The sequence below is a fragment of the Condylostylus longicornis genome, unplaced genomic scaffold (genome assembly GCF_029603195.1).
Source record: "Condylostylus longicornis isolate FDR11 unplaced genomic scaffold, ASM2960319v2 ptg000104l, whole genome shotgun sequence".
Taxonomy (NCBI): domain Eukaryota; kingdom Metazoa; phylum Arthropoda; class Insecta; order Diptera; family Dolichopodidae; genus Condylostylus; species Condylostylus longicornis.
The window spans coordinates 295,584-315,099 of record NW_026578072.1 but is presented as its reverse complement, the minus strand read 5'-3'; the positions used below and the strand labels follow the sequence as shown (position 1 = coordinate 315,099).

General features: G+C 24.8%; 1 protein-coding gene across 2 annotated transcripts in view; it reads left to right on the top strand.

The window, feature by feature from the left end:
• Positions 1-11,218, top strand: part of LOC129614153 (GATA zinc finger domain-containing protein 8-like) — a 157,871-nt gene extending 146,653 nt beyond the window's left edge. For both annotated transcript variants that reach the window (XM_055528570.1, XM_055528571.1), the window contains exon 3: positions 11,078-11,218. In XM_055528570.1, the coding sequence (XP_055384545.1) occupies positions 11,078-11,085 (8 nt within the window). In that variant the 3' untranslated portion in view covers positions 11,086-11,218. The remainder of the gene's footprint in view (positions 1-11,077) is intronic.
• Positions 11,219-19,516: the final 8,298 nt, after the last annotated feature.

Below are 19,516 nucleotides of genomic sequence, written 5' to 3'. Positions count from 1 at the left end.
GGGCACTTATTCAGAATGAACTCTGATAGAGCTCCAAAAAGAATTTATGACGCAAGGCCCCTACTCAACAGATCTAGGGGCAGACCGAGGTTAAGATGGAAAGACGATGTGATAAACGATTTAAACAAATTACAAGTTAACAACCTAATTAACGCAGTAACGGACCGAGCAGAATGGAGGCGGATAGTCAATCAAGCTAAGGCTCACGTCGGGCTGTAAAGCTACTAAAGAAGAAGAAGACTCATTGCAATGTTTACCTAAATTCTGTTGCAGGAGAAAAGTTAAGCGTTACTTTTATGCGGAATGCAAAAATGTTTATGATTTCACGACAATAAATTGTAAAAAAATGTAAATTTTGAATAGTTATAGTATTTAGGGGCGTGGGCCTACGTAACAAATTTTTGCCTTTATAGACATGTTTACTATTATTCAGAAACTTTAAAAAATCTTAAAGTTTGTCGGATTTTTGTAAGCGGACTGTCAAATGGATGAATAGATTGAAATTTATAAGAATTTTTTTTTTGTATTTTGCTGATAATGTGCTATAAAAATAAGAAGCGAAAAAAAAACTAAAAATAAAAAGAAGACGGCACTAATGTTCTGTAGGAATATGGTATTTTCCATAATTGTACAAAAAATTGAATAAAATTTAAATAAACAAAATTCAATTCACTGTTTTTTAATATTAACTGTAAAAATTGAAATCTCTTTTCTTATTTTTTTTTTTCTTAGATATCTTCTTTTCTTCTTCTATCCCGCCCACTTGTCTATACGTTTAGTTTCATCGTCTTTTATTCACCTCTATAATACCGTTTTGTACACCACCACTGAACTGAGTACTTTGTTAGTTATCGTCTTCCTTTAATTTTTTTTTTTTTGATTCCCTTATGCTTTCGTAAATTTCTTCCGGTTCCTTTAAAAAAAAAATATATTTTCTAGCTGCGGAGCAAAAGAATATGTCGAGTCGGAAAGATATTTCCTTTCTTTTTCGGTTACTTTCTTTTAATATTTATTTTGAAAAAGTGAAGTAAAAAAAAAATGAAATAAAAATTGATGATGAAATGATAATGGCAGAAAAAACAAAACCGAAAGAGAAAAACAAAAAATGGAAGTCTATACGTAATCAAACAAAAGCGAATGAATGCTGTTTTTTTTCTTGCAAAATTTTTTATTGTATGAAACAAAAATTATTACTTAAAATTGTTTTCTATTATAAATTAAAATACGAAGGAAAATTGAAAATTTTCAAATTTTTTTCTAATTCTTATTTTTTTTCTTTCTTCTATTTATTTATATATACAACATCTTCGCATAAGTTCCCAGACTCGTATTAGGAGCACGCGATCAGATCACGGAGAATTGAAAGTTTACGTGTTTAATATTAGTTTTTTTTTCAAAAATTAAAAAGAATTAAGTAGATTACAAAAATATTATTCTTACGGATTTTCTAATCCTGATTTTACAAAACTCAACGAAAATATCAAATAGACAATATTTAAATTAAAGCTAATTGGAAGATAATTATTAGTTGAAAATAGATTTGAAATCGGCTCTAAATGTTGTAATTTTAATTTATTGGAAACTGAATAAATTTAGACAATTACAAAGAATAACAAAGAATACAACATACCCACGCTAGATTTTGTACATCGTGCAATACATTTGGTTCATGAAACTATCGTTCAGAGTAATTTCATAATTACTATTCCGCATATTAAACGATACAATATTGTTTAGCCGAATATTTTCTAATTCTAATTATAACTACTATATTAAATATTTATTAATCAAGCAATTTTCCAACGAATAAAAGCACGCTGTTAGTAAGAAAACTGCGAAAATGTTATACCAAATGAAAATCAATTACCCATTATCGGGTATCGGGGTCGGGGATTATATTTTAATGAAATGAAATTATATCCTTGTAGTATTGTCATATTTACAAGACTAGACTATTCATATTTGAGTAAAAAAATTGCTAACAATAATATAATTATTATTTTTACAACAAATATGTATTCTCTTAACTTTACGTGGCGATCAAGTGTGCACTTCTTTTAAAAACCAAACACCTAGAATACGAATTTAATTTACACATCACAATTAATATTTTAGTGTCCAATGTTGTCGAGATTAAATACTTAATTATTTTTCGATTTTAAATGGCAAATAAAATTCAAGCGATAAGTTTCTTTACCTATAAAACCATAACTAGAATTTGCCATATTTTGAAACCCATATATTAATTCACACACTTTCATATTTTATATTCACTTCTAGAAACAGATTTCAAGTACTATTTTAAATTTTTTATTTAAATAACAAAATTAAATAGCCGGTTTAAATTAATTCATACATCAAATATCAATAAAAAATTGTAAATTAAGCTATATAAAATAAAACCCTCAACTCGTATTTTTTTTTTTTTACTTCTTGCAAAACTATAATATTAATCTATCAAAAAATATCATAATAGAAATCAAATGCAGTGAAAAGAAATATATTTTATTTTATTATACCCACAACTAGCCATTATATCAAAATATTTATATTTATATAAGTACAAGTATATATGAGAAAATGATTAGTCAAAATTTATAATGGTATTTAGACAACCATCTGTCTAAAAGATGCAAAAACAAATAAATTTCTTATCCACTTTTCAACCATTCAATGTCATTTACATTTTACATATAATATTGATAGATTTATACATCCCATATAGCACTTACGTGTATATATATTTAAATTGTATTGTGTAAATGTATAAGTATACACAACATACATACATATACATATATTTATTATTATATGAATGTAGTTTTTAGATGTCATCAACTTGAATAAACAACCCCTGTTGAATTGTCCTTAGAGCGAATAAAAGATATCCCATTGTATAATAAATAAATTCTTTTAAATTCAATGTGATGTTCTATATATCCTTTTTTATTTATTTTCATTTGTTCCTTTGCGTAATATTGTTTTATTTTTGCTTCTTCTTATTAAATCTACTCTTTTTTTTCATCGTGCCTTTTCGTCCTTTTTATTTTTATGTTTTGTTTTTTTTTTATTTGCATTATGCCAATCTTTTTAAAAGAATATCGAGAAAGTTATTATTTTATTTATTTTTTACTTTTTTCGTTTCCTTTTTGTTTTTTTTTTTTTGAATAATTCCTCTTCTTGTCTACAACAATGACATCCCATTGAGAAACCCAAAACATAAAAATACAAAATAAGAATTGCAGAAGAAGAAAGAAAAAAAAAACAAAGTATTTCATCCTCCTCTTATGTCCTGTTTTGATAAAAAGTACCCACTACAATATTATACAATTGAATTTCTTTTTTTTCTTTCATTTCTTTTCGTCCTTTCTCTGTTTATACTATTATACTTTTTGATAAAATATTGGTAATATTCTAATAATGATGAACATCATATATAACACTCAAAATAGAATAATAATTCATGAAGAGTATAACAATATAAATTAACAATAAAAAGAGATAAACATATAGTTACAAAACATAGAGAGAATGCTTTAAAATAAAATTACAGTTATTTCTTTGTTTTGTCATTTTGTTTGTTTGTTTTTTTTTCTTCATATTCAATTCTTGAAATGAGAGTATTTTCGTGAATACAAATAAAAATACATAACGGCAATAAAAAAAAAATTTTTTCATATATCTACTATATGTGTACTTGCTCTTCATGAAGTAATTGAGGGTTAATAATGTTCAGGGGAAAATCTCTTGCCTTCTGTTATGCATTTATATTTTATAGACATATGTATGTATATAACGCGGTGGTGGGTTGAATAGTCATATCATTGCCTGACAATTGAATGAATTGAAAATTCCATTTTTGTAATTGTAAAAGACTACAAAACAGTATTGTTTATAAAAAGAACAATTTAAAATGTCAAAAGTGATGTAAATAAAAAAAAAAAACATGAAGACATAAAGAGTAATTACACGCAATATTTATTTTTTGTTTTTTTTTTTTTTAATTTTCTACCCAGTATAGGTAGGTGGATCTTTCAAAGTGCGAAAATAAATAGTCATTTTTATTATTATTACTGAGAGTAGTGCAATGATAAACTGTATATGATGCTCTGAAAATTAATAAAATGTCAAGAGAAATGGAAGACAATATTGTATTTTATACATAACAAGATTTTTACTAAATATTTCAAAAGCATTTTACTTTAAATTAATATTCTTAATTAAAAACCAAAATAATTCGTGTAATTATTTAATTTTGTGACATTACTTCATTAAAAACAAATTTGGTCTGTTGAAAATAAATTGTAATTTGATAAAATTCAAATAATTAACACCACATACTTTCTTTTTGTCATATTTTGATTGGCGGGACATGTAAAATGTCAAATGGTTCAACTTGTAATTGAATTGAAATTTAAGTGAATTTTTTTAAAATTCAATATTTTGGAAATTTTTCAAGTTGAAAGACATTTAACTACGAATTTGTGAAAAATTATAATTAATTGAGACTGAGGAATTATTATATTATTAAGTAATCAGCATTAATACAGAAAGATATAACAAATAAAAACGTTATACGCTGCTAATTATAAATTTTATAGAATAATAAATTTAACCCAGAAGGTGTACTGAGGTTTCTTCCATCTCCCCAAAATATATGTGAATGCAATCGCTTATTAAGCTCAGTTTCCTTAAGTGTCCACTCAGTTCGCAGTGGCCCGACAGTATCCTCTATTCGCGAGTATCCTCATCTGGTTTTTGACTAATATTGTAACTACCTTAAATGTTTGTGGATATAATCTGCCAAAAAGTATTTAACTCATCGAGGGCCCACAAAATTCCTTCATTGCACCAACCTCTCTGCACTTATCTTTCTCTAATTCACGTCCTTTTATGTGTGATCAGATTCCGCGAAAAAAGCGATAAAGATGTTGAACTAAGTTTTTGTTTTGATACCAGTGTCCATTCAACTCATTTAGTTCCTCCAAACAGTCCCGTACCATATAAAGGGGTATTATCTGACAATAACTGCGCAAACATCAGCCCGTGCAACCAAGTTTAATAGCGTGAGTTGCAGTATAACTTTCATCGCTGCGATGGAGCACGTCATCATAGCCTCAGTCATTTAGATGCTTACCAGTCTTTGCAATTTGATCCAAAGGACTTCTAGAGACTTTCAGTTATTTTAAAAATACACATTCGGATAATAATAATTTCAAAACTGTACACACATTTTATTTAAGAATATTACTAGTAAATTTTAAAATAAACAACAAAACACTCAAAATTTAATTAAAAATATTGTAAAAGTTTTGACCACAATAGAAAAGAAATTACTTAAGATTGTTTAAATTAATAACAACAAAGGAAAAATTCTACAATGTAATTTAATTATAAATCAAATAAAATCATACTGTTGTGTAACGGCAGCCATTAATATTTTTATATTATTATTTTCTACCATGAATAATAATGTTTTGATTATAAAAGTTTCTTTACTATATTTATGTACAAAACTGGTAAAACTTATACGTACTATAAGTACGGCATAGTTAAAAATCAAATTTAATTTATAAAAAAATGAGAGGATATTCAAATTGTAAGTTGTTTTAGGAGCGGGGCATTTCAATAACATCAACTTCGAAAATTTTGTATAAATAATCAGAATGTTTTTGCAATTATTTTTCTCTGTATTATTTGTAAAAATTTGAATAAGCAAATTTGTAAAAATTTTTGAGCCTTAATAACAATCGATGGTTTTTAATATCTATAAGATTATATTTTGTTCAATTGAAATATAGCGTTAAATTTCATCTCAATCGCTACTACTGGTACAATTTATACTAAGCATCAATTAATATTTGAATGAAATTCTCATAAATTAATTGGCTGATACATGAAATCCAGTCTAAAACAAATTTCAAAATTTATTTTCAAAATTTATTAGCCCTAGCCATTACAGTATATTTCTTAAATATTCGACTTTACACATTGCTATCTCCTTATTGTGCATTCTCATACTATATATATCAAGCATTTGCCATCTGAGTTATTACTTTAATTTAGTTTCAAAGTAAAGAACTTTTATGATATCAAAAATTTTCAAATATAATAAGTAAATTGACTAAATCTATATATTTATAGTGTATATTATATTTTAAGTATACTGATACTTAGATAACAAATTTTAGCTCATAATATTAAGTTTTTACTATAAACATTTGTTGCGTTTTTCAAATAATCATAAAATATAATATTACATAAATATATTTATGTCCCTTTTTATATGGTATATATACATACAACATATATATATATATACCATGTAATATTAGTTTGATAATTTATGAAAATTTATTTCAATGTCCTTTTCTTTATAATCTCTTTAACAACTCTTGATTATTTTTGAACAATATCCTATACATACATACATACATAATATATAGATGTATAAAAATCAAATTTTCAAATTACACTTTTATTTTCATTGAAGGGGATGGATTTTGTATTGAATGTAAAATAAATGCTTAAAAAAGGACATCATAGTAGAAATTTTTGAAAATTTTTCCATTGTATATTTATTATGTATGTATGTATGTATTTTGTACTATATTAATGTAATTTTTTATTATCCTTGTTGTTATTTAATGCGGCATGTTGAATTAATTGTCATAAAGATACCAAAAGAAAAATATACAAAATGGGAAAAGGGAAAACGAAAAAAAATAAAATACTCGTAATAAGAAGTCGAAATAAATTTGAAAATCTAATTTTTTCATTTTAATTTTTTTTTTTTTTTTGTTGGTCGTCTAAAAATAAAAACAATAAAAGATCGACTGAAAAACAAAATCAAATGTAATAATAAAATGAAATTATTTCTCTGAAATCATCCCTCCATTTCTACCTCATCCAAATTTTGATTTCCTTTACCAAAAAGAAAAAAAAAACACAAATTTGAAAAACCGAAAAAAAAAAAATAAAAACATTTTATGATTCGTTGAACAGAATTTCTGCAATGCTGTGCAATTAACTGTAAAATAATATACAAATCAGAAAAAAAAAATAACGTCTCTTAAAATTGACGACGATGACAATTTATACAAAAAAAAATACATACATACATTACATAAAAATCAGCAAGGAATCAAAATCAAAATGCAACATAAGGTATTCAACATTATTACTCACTGAAAAAAAAAGCGATTAACTTCAAAATAAATAGTTTTTGAAAAAAATGTTTAAAATCGCTTTGAAATCCATCGATTCTTTTTGGTAAAATGTGTATTCTATGGAATTTTTTTATTGCCAAAAAACTGTACTCGTCTTAAATCATAATCACGTCACAATTTGTTAATTTTTACTGGATTTTAAGCAAAAATTTTGATTGAGATTTCTTTTAGGTACACCGAGTTAATAAAATTCGTTTCAAATAAGTAGAGCTACAAATCGGGATTTTACTTTTTAAAAACTGTATTTGGTCACTAACTTCGGAATTTGGAATAAATTCCATATTTTACTTGTAACCGCCGATTAATAAGAACAAATGATTGCTTTTCAATATGAGTGCTATTTCAATGAGTGATATTACACTAACATTATAGTGACATTCCAAAATATTGCATAAATGAGTAACAACCCAATATCGTTTTGCATCATAATAGTTTCTAATCTTGCTAGGGAAAAACGACATTTTTTCCAAGCCGAAAAATTCCTATTTATATCACAAAAATGGCATATCTTAAGTTAAGACAGAAATTAATTTTGTGATACAATATTGCTTATAAAATATTTTTACAAAATTGTATTACAATTATACCAGTCACTATTTCTATAATTGTATACAAATACATAAATTGAGGGTCGATATACATACAAATGATTTTCTTTTGATAATGAAGCCAACAACAAGGATAACAACCAAGAAAACAGCATTTATACTCAGATATATAAGATATGTAAGTATAGCAGTAGTAAAAATATAAAAATCTAATTTGATAACTCATGCAATTTATGCTTCTATCTTTTTTATATACTTAATTTTATTTTATTAGATTTTATATTACAAGACAAAAATAAAAATACAAAAAAAAAATAATTCCTTTTGAAGGATAATACATTTTAATCCTTATTATAAGGAAAAAATTATATGGGAAATGCTTTTTTTTTTTTTTTGATTTGACAAGCAATTACTTTCTTTACCCAAATGTATAACAATTAATTTACTATATAATAATATGAACGCATAACACATAACATTATTATATAGACGTTGTCTTCTTATTAATATAATGAGATATGCATCCTTTAAAGAGGGTGAAAATTTCACTTTCATATAATGGTAAAAATATCCTAATTTCTAACAAACATTTTTTTTTCAAATTCTTATAATTTTTTTTTGAGTTTAAAAAGGGATTTGGTTACACTTATTATGTATACATTTTATAGGCTATATTTCATAGACTTCATCAAATTAATATTGTGATGCAATTATTTTATAAAACGTAACTAAGAAAAAAAGGTTTCAATATTTATTGATGCAAACAATATTATTTTATTAAGTTTATAAGTATATTATAAAACATTTCATTAAGATCAAAGAAATTTTCATTTGAAAAAGATTGAAAAATATGATATCAAAGTTGAAATTTAGGAAAAAATTATTTTATAAAATGTAAGGAAATATAAAATGGTTATCTAAATTAGAAGTGTGTATAACCTTCTCTAGATTAAATTTATTATAAACCATATTATTATATGGGAAATTATCTATCGTTTCCTTAGTAAATAATCTTTGTGTATTGTTATATGACATGCATTAATAAATTCATCATCAATCTATGTAAAACTCAATTAATTTGATGACTCATAATAAATAGTAATTTAAAAAGATTTACCAAATATTGTCTATGATTAGCATCTACAACCTATGCAGTGTATACGTTCCCATCTATACACCCTCTGCTGTGTAGTTTTGGTTACTGCATTTAAATGTAAAATCTACAAAATTTTCTACGGAAACCAATCTTTTTAACTTAAATTTTATGAATTAATACCAACTAATTGTTAAAATATTGAGTTACAAAAATTTTAATATTGTAACTTGATATTTAATATATTTAAAAAAATCAGATTAAAAAAATTAAATCCCGAACCAAATGTTGAAATAAGACTTGATATTTTTGCTATTTTAAAAAATTTCACATTTTCTTTTAAAATTTTTAGTCGTACCCATCTCTAGATACCAAAAATGTCTTAACTTTCTTTGGCTTAGATAGAAATGCATGGGACCGAAGTTTTATTACGCGTTAGACTGGTTTCACGGGCAACATAGTTCTTATTAAAATGAAATCTCATTTTGTCAAAAAAAGTAATTCCGGCATTCCCAGATTCCAGCAAAATCGCTTAGATAATATTTCGACATTTCAGTACTAAATTTTTATGTAGAGGCTTTAATTCGCATTTTTGTTCAACAATGGAAGGTTTTCGCCTCTCGAAGAATCTGTTATTGACCAGTTTTACCGTAATAAAAACTCAGTTTTGAAAAAGTTATCATTAACTCGTTTAAGCGAAACAATAAATATGCTTTGGTTTCCATATGGTAAAGTAGTTTAAAAAGTAATTTTCGATTAATGAAGCATTTATATTACCCAAGCTATAATATAGACAAACATTAAATATATACGCTATACTTGAGGAAGCGAATAACAGAAAACAATTAATGCAATTAAAAATATGTACATTTTACTGGCCTTTTGATTGATGTTGATTAGTTCAGAGGTTTGAAAAGTCTAGGTTTGTTTAGAACTAGCATAAAATTTTATCTTTTGAAGGACCTATTTCCAATCATAAACCTAAAAAATTTTCATACCAAAACCATAAATTTGCTAAAACATAAATTCTAAACTAATATGCAAACTTGTAATGTCTTTGCTTTAATATCAACATGAAATGTAAATTTAAAAGCGGATTTATCCAACAAAAATCAACCGTTAAGCCACTTTGACTAAAAATTAAATTTGAAAATATAGAGTGTAGACATAGTGAAGACAAGGAGTGAATAACAACTACTGTGAACAACTATATTTTCAATAAATCATTTGTATTTATCCTCTAGCTAAGTATAACAAATTTTTGTTTTTTATTAACAATAATGTTTTGCACATTATGTAATTGAAAATTTAATTTTGTGTTCCTAATTTATTATACGCCAAATTCATTCCAATTAATATAATTTCTAAACATAAATAAGTATACATAAATCTAATGAAAATACTGAAATCACTTTAAAAGGGTTAAAATTCCCATTATTTATTTATTTGAAAAGTATTTCATAAATAACGCACTCACAACCCTTCCTTTCATTTTCCAAATATTAAGATAGGTAACACACACATCCATACATACACTTTGTTTTTACAGTATTTATTACCAAATATTTTTGAATGAAAACATTAATTATAAAAATTCATATTGTTTGTGTCAAAAAAATATATATGAAGGTACGACTCGGAATTATCCAATATTCACTTAAATCAATATTTGGCAATTATACTAAAATGTAAATATTTAAGACACTAAAATGTTTTTGAAATTTTGATATATAATATTTGATTACTTAGATGACTTAAGGGGGTTTTCCTAAAATATTGTGCACTTCTGCGAATATTATTTCAAATTCAAACTAAATATGTGAAATTTAAAAACCTCATACATACGTTATGAATAATCTAATTAAGAATGTTTCATAATGAAATCCAGTATCTAAGATATTTGTGGAAGATGTACTTTACGCAACTATTTAAAAGGTGGTTTTCGAGAATTTTTCTTTAATGATTTCTATCTGGAAAATCAAAATTTATTGCAGAAAATTCTGTAATTCTATGAAATTTACATTAAAGCAGGACCATTTTGCAAAAAAAATTATTATGTGCCTTTTGAAAGTCTCAACACCATCGTTGAGATCATCGTTTTTGTGTTGGCCTACCCACTAAATTTATTCTTAGTAAATATTAAATAAATTTTTCCTCCAAACAATACCATTAAATTAATATTTTTTAATTTTTTTTTCTATTTTCAGGTAAGTGAAAAAATATTGCTTAAAGGAAACCAAAATATATTTTATAAGCATAAAAATAATGAAGGTAAATTTGAAATTTAAAGATGTTAAAAGAGTAATATATTTCACATTAAGTAAATTATTAACATAAATTAAAAATTTATTAAGGATACAAAAGGTCACATACCTAGCTGTAATAAATTAGATAAAATGAACATTGTCACAACAATGTTCTTAGATTTCTTGGAAGGAATAAAATATTTAGTTACGATCGATAAACTACGACAATGCAATAACTAACAAAATTTGACCAAGTTCTTTGAATAATGAAAACGCATACGTTAATTTACAATTTGCCGAAAATTAAAAAATATCTCGCATTTTACCGTGTAGTCTAGATTATCAAAAAATTTTAATTAATTTTAAATAATTAAGCTTTAGTTTAGTCATTGTAAACAAAAGTTAAACGTTAACCCTTTCCACCCAATTTCCGAATAGTTTACTGGAACATATGTGTACCAGCCGGATCGATAGGGTTAATCTTTTAAATTTACTCTATTTGGTTTCCAAAGGATGCATATTGTCCAATCCCGATTTTTTTGCAAAATAAAACTGACTTGTAGGCTCATTTCCAACTGACCTTCAAGAAAACCTGATGAAAAATCTTTAATTTAAACACATTTTAAGTCTTTTAACTAGAAAATGACTCTAATATTTTCTACGAACCCCTTCTTCAAAATTAACATAACCCTCGTCTTCACAACTTGTCACCTAAATTCTAAAGGACATATTCAACTTTATCACTTCTATAATGTTATATTGTCATTAACATTTATGATTTCTCATTTCATTTTCTCATAGCACTTAATTTACACTGCATCGCATATACAGATCCCCTAAAATATATGAGTTACTTATACCGAATGAATTTAATTCGACACAGCATTTTTAATGTAACGTGAAATACGTTACGGAAAATTAATTTTACATAATATGAAAGTAATTTAAAAATCATATATCAAATTTAAAATAACTTCTCTCTAAAGCATATTCAATTATTTATACTGCAAGTATGTATGTATACGTATGTCTGTTTTTATACATCTATTATAATACGTACATACGTATATATATACATATTTTTGTAAAGAAAATAACTTTACTTCTATTCTAACCTCAAAGTGAAAACTTTTACGGCATAAAGTATAGAGAAAAATTATTATTATATTTTTACACCACTATGAAAATATTGCGGGAAATTTTAATACAAAAACTTTGAAATCACACATTTATCATACATACAAACGTACGTAAATGTTACACATAATAAAATAAAAAATTTTTTTTTTTTACTTTGAAAATTATTATAAAAAGGATGTTACGTTTAAAGTACCTAATATGTAACTAAAAAAATTTCCCTACAAATTTTTTTTTCCCTTTTTTTTTTTATTTAAATATTTTCTATGAAAAATTCAAATAGCATTTAAATTTATTATCCAATCTGTCAAGGACACCGAATACAAAAAAAAAAAAAATTTTTTTTTACCCTATTTTTTACTTGTCTTTTTATACTTTTCTCTTTCTTTTTACAAATATATACACCTACCTATACAGTATGTGGCACCACGATTTATAAAACATTAATAATCTAGGAAATTATTTAAATATCTCCCACAGTGCTGATCTTATATTCATAAATATTTATTATGATTATTTTATTTTGTTCTTATAGTTTTTTTGTTTGTTTTTAGCCCCTGATTTACATTATCCTTATACTTGTGTATATATAGTAAAAGTTAAAACCCATTTAAACCTTTATATCCTTGCCAAAACAAAAAAATTAAATATATGAAAATATTAACCACCTACACATAAAAACCATTAAAATGAAAATGAAATTTCTCAAAAAATACGTGAAATTACGTTTTGTATTGTACATTATTTAATATTCTTATGTAATGCTATGCATATATATATATATATATTATATATTGAAAATAATTTTCATAAACACGTTTTACTTATAAATACCGGTATTTAACGATATTTAAGATCATTAAGTACATAATATAACTATATAAGTAGTAGATTACACTTTAAACTAAAATTCTAAATGAGAAATACTAAATGAGAATATTTACAGTAAAAACTTTTCTTACGATAATAATAATAATCTTGACACAACGTTATCTAATTGAAAACGTGCTTTTTAATTTTAACAAATTAATTTTTTTTTTAATTTGTAATTTTGAAAGTTACTGTAATTATTTAGTAAAGTTTGATACAGATACGGAAGCGTACATGCAAATATATTTCGAATATTTCACTATCAAAATAAATTTTATTTAAATTGAAAAATTAATCTCCCGATTCTCGAAAATCTTCCTCTATTAACATCATATTTTCGTGATTAGTTCTTAGAGTTATTTTGTTATACACACAAATCAATCACAATATTCATAATGTTTCCGAAAAATTTAATTTATTGCGATAAATGGGAGATTAACAGGATCATGTGTGTTGGAAGATAATTTAAATTATATGAACATTTTGATGGTGAATCGGACAGGTACGCTAACTATCCAATTAAAAATTTTATAGGGAAGCATTGTGAAAGCTCGCAAATTTGCGAAAAAAGCCAGTTGATTAGAACAACGCTGCATAGTTAAATTTTTTTTTCTTTTTCGATTTCATATGATTTTTTTTAATAAAATTCGAGTTTTTGCTCAAAAGGTCGTGCATTTAGCATATTTGTGTTTTATCAGTTTTTGTTCTATTTCAATGTAAATAGAATGAAAAAGCACTTAGCCTTTTTCCGCAACTTTGGCCTTACCTTTAACCTATATGTATTTGTACCACGCCAATCCCGGAAAGTAATACACGTACATCACTGAAATCTGCACCACAGAAAGAGAGCCGTTCGAAATTAGTATTGGTGTAAAAAAACGCATTTTGTAAAATTTTCTAATAAGCGTATCTGTGCAGTTCACCATCGATATTTGAGTTTTATTTACATTTTTTAAATCTAGGAATTAATTTTTTAAAAACTTATTTCAATTTCCTAAGTTCTCTTTCATCAAAATAAGTTGCGAAAGTAAAATAATATTTTTAGAACATTTAATCTATGAAGGTGTACCGTGTACCTAATAATATACAACATGACAAAGATTCTATTTCTAGAGCGAATCCCGTCTTCATTACAAATTATCAAATTTTCATAAGAAAGCATTCCACTGTATAATTGAAAAATAAAAATATTATTTACCTGTTCACATACCTTTTTGCATATAATTTGTATTAAATTATATGCTTGTATTTTTATACAAAAATTATAAAGAACCTAAATATAATACAGAAGAGGAAAAAAAATTAAATTAAAATTTATTTTCAAAACATGCTCAAAAATAAAAAAAAAAAACTCAAGTAAAACTTTTACCCATTTAATGCCATAGTGTAAAATAAAATCACTGAATATTTGAATTAGATATGAAAATCCTTTTTTAATGCTCTACGGTAAGCAAAAAAACATACAAAAAGCAGAAAAATCTTTATAAAAAATATTGTGTTTGTAATCTTTTACAGATCCTTACATAACAAAATCTACACCTATACCATAATGAAATGACAAAATATTTACCCAAAAGTGTTTTTAGATTTTATGGTTGAAATTCCAACAAAGTTTAAAAGAATTCTTTTTGATATTATGCATTTCTTTTAAAAAACAGAAAAAAAAATTGAAAACAACTCTAGAACCTAAAAATATCACAAAAACTAAAGTGTAATGGTAAAAATATTGGAATGCATGTGCATCTAAAAACTGACCTAAAAACCAAATATTTTTGTTAAAATTTCAAAAAAACAAAAACAGCAAATATGCAGTCTGCGCTTATTAAATTTATCTTTATCCTTATAGTTTATAAGTAGTATTCACACAAAAAATGTATGTGTGTGCGTATGGTATGAATTTTGTATACGAAAACAGATTAACTTTTGAACATTTTCCTTTGATTTTTTTTCTTTGACTACTAACAACAAACTAAAAATTAAATCGAATAGCTTGTGGAAGGAATTTGGTAATCTCAGTTATTTTAAAAAATTTCACTTTATATACAAAAACTGGTTTATAACCCCGGTTTATCTTTATACATTTACGGTTTTTGGTTTATACCGGAATGTAGTTTAATATTTTTAGTACAAAATATGAATTTGAATGGTTTGCTATTAGATTAAATTATAATGTTGTTTAAAACTTGCATATTTTAGACTTTATTAAATTTTTACCACTTCTAACATAATTTTAATTCTTCTAAATAAAATAACTTGCACAAATAATATAACACTTATATTTTTCGACTTCAATTATATTGGGTAAAATATGTTAGTCTCAAACACATTTAACGCACGCATATTTTACTGAAAAAACTGTAAGGAAAATTTTTATTGAAAGCTAAGCCTTTAATTGACCTCTTGTAGTATTATACTCCCGAGATTTACATGATTTAAAAAAAATATTCGAAAGAAAAATCATCATTTAGATCAGCTGTATAAATTCAATCGAAAATACTATAAAATACTTAAAATAAAAACAATTTAATTATCAATTAAGGAAAAATACCTGATGCTTATACTTTATATTGAACAGCTCTGAAATTAGTACTCGTACTACTTGCTCGTATATGAAAAAAAAGTCTGGGACCAATTTTTTCAGCAGCAGCTTTAAGAATCTAAAGCAAGAATATTGTACCGTCCCAAATATCGTAATATAATTAAATCACATAAATTAACAGGATCACAGAAGCACTATGCATATTTTTAATTAAATGTACCCTTTAGCAATAAATGGAAATTTCTTGAAGAACTATTTATTAAGAAATTCATAATAATATAGAGAAAATTTTCAAAATATAAAAGAAAAAAAAAACTGTTTAGATTAATATTTGGAAATAAAATTAAATTAATATTGAATTCAAACCCATTACAGAAATTATACTAAACCAATACACATTTCCTGTATTATATATATATATATATATATATATATATATATATATATATATATATATATATATATATATATATATATATATTTCTATATTATTGAAATAGACAATCACGTATATCCAGAGTTTTCATTTCCTTTTTATATCTTAATCCCTACATTATACTTAGTTTACATATACAAGTGATAGTCCTTTCTATATCCTGGCTATTCTTCTCATATAACCAAAATTCTTATTTTTTTTATAAAAATCTAAAATACTAAAAATCTCTTTTCCATGTTTATGCAAAAAATAAAAAAGACAAAATTGAATAATAGGAAAAATCCAGTAAGTTGTCGGTTCGGTGTTGATATTGTGTAGGAGAAGAATATTCAAGAAAATCAATACATGTTTGTAATGGTATAATACGAGTATGTATACAAAAAAATGTAAATACATTTATATCGGAAGAAAAATTAAAACTCATGCTGACTTTTCGATAAGAACTTTGAAATATTTTTGGTATTGTTGTTTATTATTGTTTTTCTTTCTTTTTTTTTATTCTTTCATTTTATTTTTCGTTATTATTATTAAAGGACATTAAATTAAAAAGAAGAAAATCAAATAGTATCCGAAAAGATTTTCATCAAATCTTTAAGATTTTAGTCCGACATTAAGTTAACTAGGTTTTTAACAAAAAAGGAAACAAAAAATCTAAAATGAATGAATCAGATTTCTTAATTGATTTATTTCTTTTAACCATTTCATCAGTTCTTGTAAGGGTTGCCCAACGTGATGCCTTAAAGAATTGCTCTATTCCTTCACATATTTAATTTTTTTTTTCTCATTTTTGAGCGCATTTTATATAATATGTAATAGTCTTACTGGATTTTAAAATAATCATCATAGAATTATGTACATGCTAGTATGAACTAGAATTATTTTATAATTTGATGCCAGATGTGATCATTATTTTAATTTATTAAAACTACTTTCAGAATATCTTACAAAATTACAATTTCTCCGCTTTATTCTTTTATACATTGATTTTCATTACGAGTAAAGGAGTATGGCAAATCTTATTTTTCTTTATAAATTTATGGGAATAACAGAAAGAGGTAAATTATACATTTTATTTTCCTTTTCTTTCTTCTAATCCAACACCACGCTTTTCCTAATTTTTTCCTTTATTTATCTTTGTTTTTTTGCCTAAATTGATCAAAGTATAGCGAAGAGGTGGCAGAAGCGTATAGATTTAAAAATAATTAAGAAAAGCCATGAAAATTTTTATAAGTTGTTAAATACATTAATGAAAGCCTTACATTCGCCAAACTTTTGTTTTTATTACTTTTGAAAAAAATAAAAAAAAATATGGAAAGTTTAATAAGATACTCGTATAAGGTAAATTCATTATCACTTCCGGTTATGCGAAATCTTCTTTAAATGAATTCATGTATAGATTTAATTTATATATCCTTGTAGGTGTAAGTTAATCCTGCACTATATTTTGATTCTCGTTTTTACTTTTACGTTTTGATTTCCCGTTTTTTTATGTCGGAAATATTATTTTGTTAAAAATAAATGCGAATTACTTTTCTTATTGAATACTGCAAAAAAAAATATTATGTATTAAAAATCTAAGAAACTATATTTCAAAAGGTGAGGGAGTTCAAAAAACTGTAACGTATCATTTTGACATGACAGTGTACAGTGCAACAAAGCTCAACAAACTCGACAAAGTAGTCGAAGCGCTTTTATTATGTTTGCCGAAAGTCGTCACATAATCAAAAATTAAAATATAAAAATTTCTTACAATATATACATACGTAGATGTTTTGAATTAGTTATTATAAAGGCCTATGACTTTATCAGTTCATCACGATCAATACAGCGCAACATTTTTTAAAACTTGAGCGCAAATTTTATTGGGCAAATTAATCGATTTATGTGCAATGCAAAGCTGAAAAGCGGATCTTTATTTAAAATATGCAGTGTGTCATTTGGGGCATTACTTAAAAAGTTTTACCGAAAATAATTCAAAAGATAGAAAAAGAATGTCAAATTTTTCACAAAGTTACTAAAAAATTTACCCTACACAATTTTTTTCATAATTTGGAAAATTCATAAATATTTTCATAATTCATAAAAAATTGAAAGTCAAAATGAGTTGTTCTTCAAATTACCTGGTAAAAACTTTTTTGTGCGACGCTCCATTTCCGAGATAATTTGATTTCCAGGAAAAATCGTTACACACATAACTCCATCCGCCAGGAACGATTTCTTTTATAAAATTCTCCCATCTTTCTATCCTCGAGATTACACCACGTTACAGGTTCTGTATACACAATTCTAAATTTAATATGTAAAAATATTACATATGTTTATATGTATATCGCAGTAGTTAATACAATAACTAATAACACTATTAGTAATAAATAAGCAAAAATTACAGAAATTATTCAAATTTTTACATTTTACATTTTAAAAATTTATATATTGACTAAAAATAATTATATACACTTAAACATATTTTATTTAATATCCTTGCGCTTATTCCTGGTCATTTACTTGATTATTCCAAAATAATAACAAAAAGAATTTTTAATTCGTAAAAATTGATAGATCAAAAATTGTATACTCGTACTCGTAATGTACTTTTTTCTCATTACATTTTTAAATTATAAATTAAAAAATTTGACATCAAAAAAGCTTCAAAATGCGTCAGTTGCGTAAAATTAAAATATTTTGATGGAATTATGAAAAGAACTAAAATATTATACAATAATATTATGAAAATCACGTAATGCCATTTTCGATTAATAAATTTATGTAAACGTATAACAGTTCAACATATTATTTTTAGTAATTCCAATATCATAAACAGAAGTTTGTAAAATTTTAGTGATGAACAATAATTTCAAATTGGACAAAGCCAATAATAAGGAATTTACTAAAAAATTTAGTTATAAAGTACTTAAGTATTATTATTTATTTATTATAATTTAGACATAAAATAAAAATTCATTAATAATATTGCATAAAATCTATAATAACACAGAAAATTCTTGCTCAACAATTTAAAATATTTATTAAATATATTATTATTGCTCATGATAAAACTTTAAAAATCCTGCTGCAGCAGAAATTGTTGTGTTCAGCACATAACCGACCGCATTGTATATTGTCAGTAACTTCTGGTGACAACCAGGACTCAAATATTAAATTTCATGAAATTCCATCAATTCGTTCCGTAGATATGGTGAAAAATGTAAAATCGGCCCGCAGATCAGTTTTCGAGCCCTGATCTTTCCAAAAAATTTATATGTTCATTGTTTCAATACGAAGAATTTAAATATTAAATTTCAATGAAATCGGTCGATTATTTCTCTTTATATACACAAAAATGTATATTTGACGCAAAATAAACATTCAGTTGCTGACGCCCGATTTTTTCCAAAAGTTAGGAAGTTTCACGGTCCAG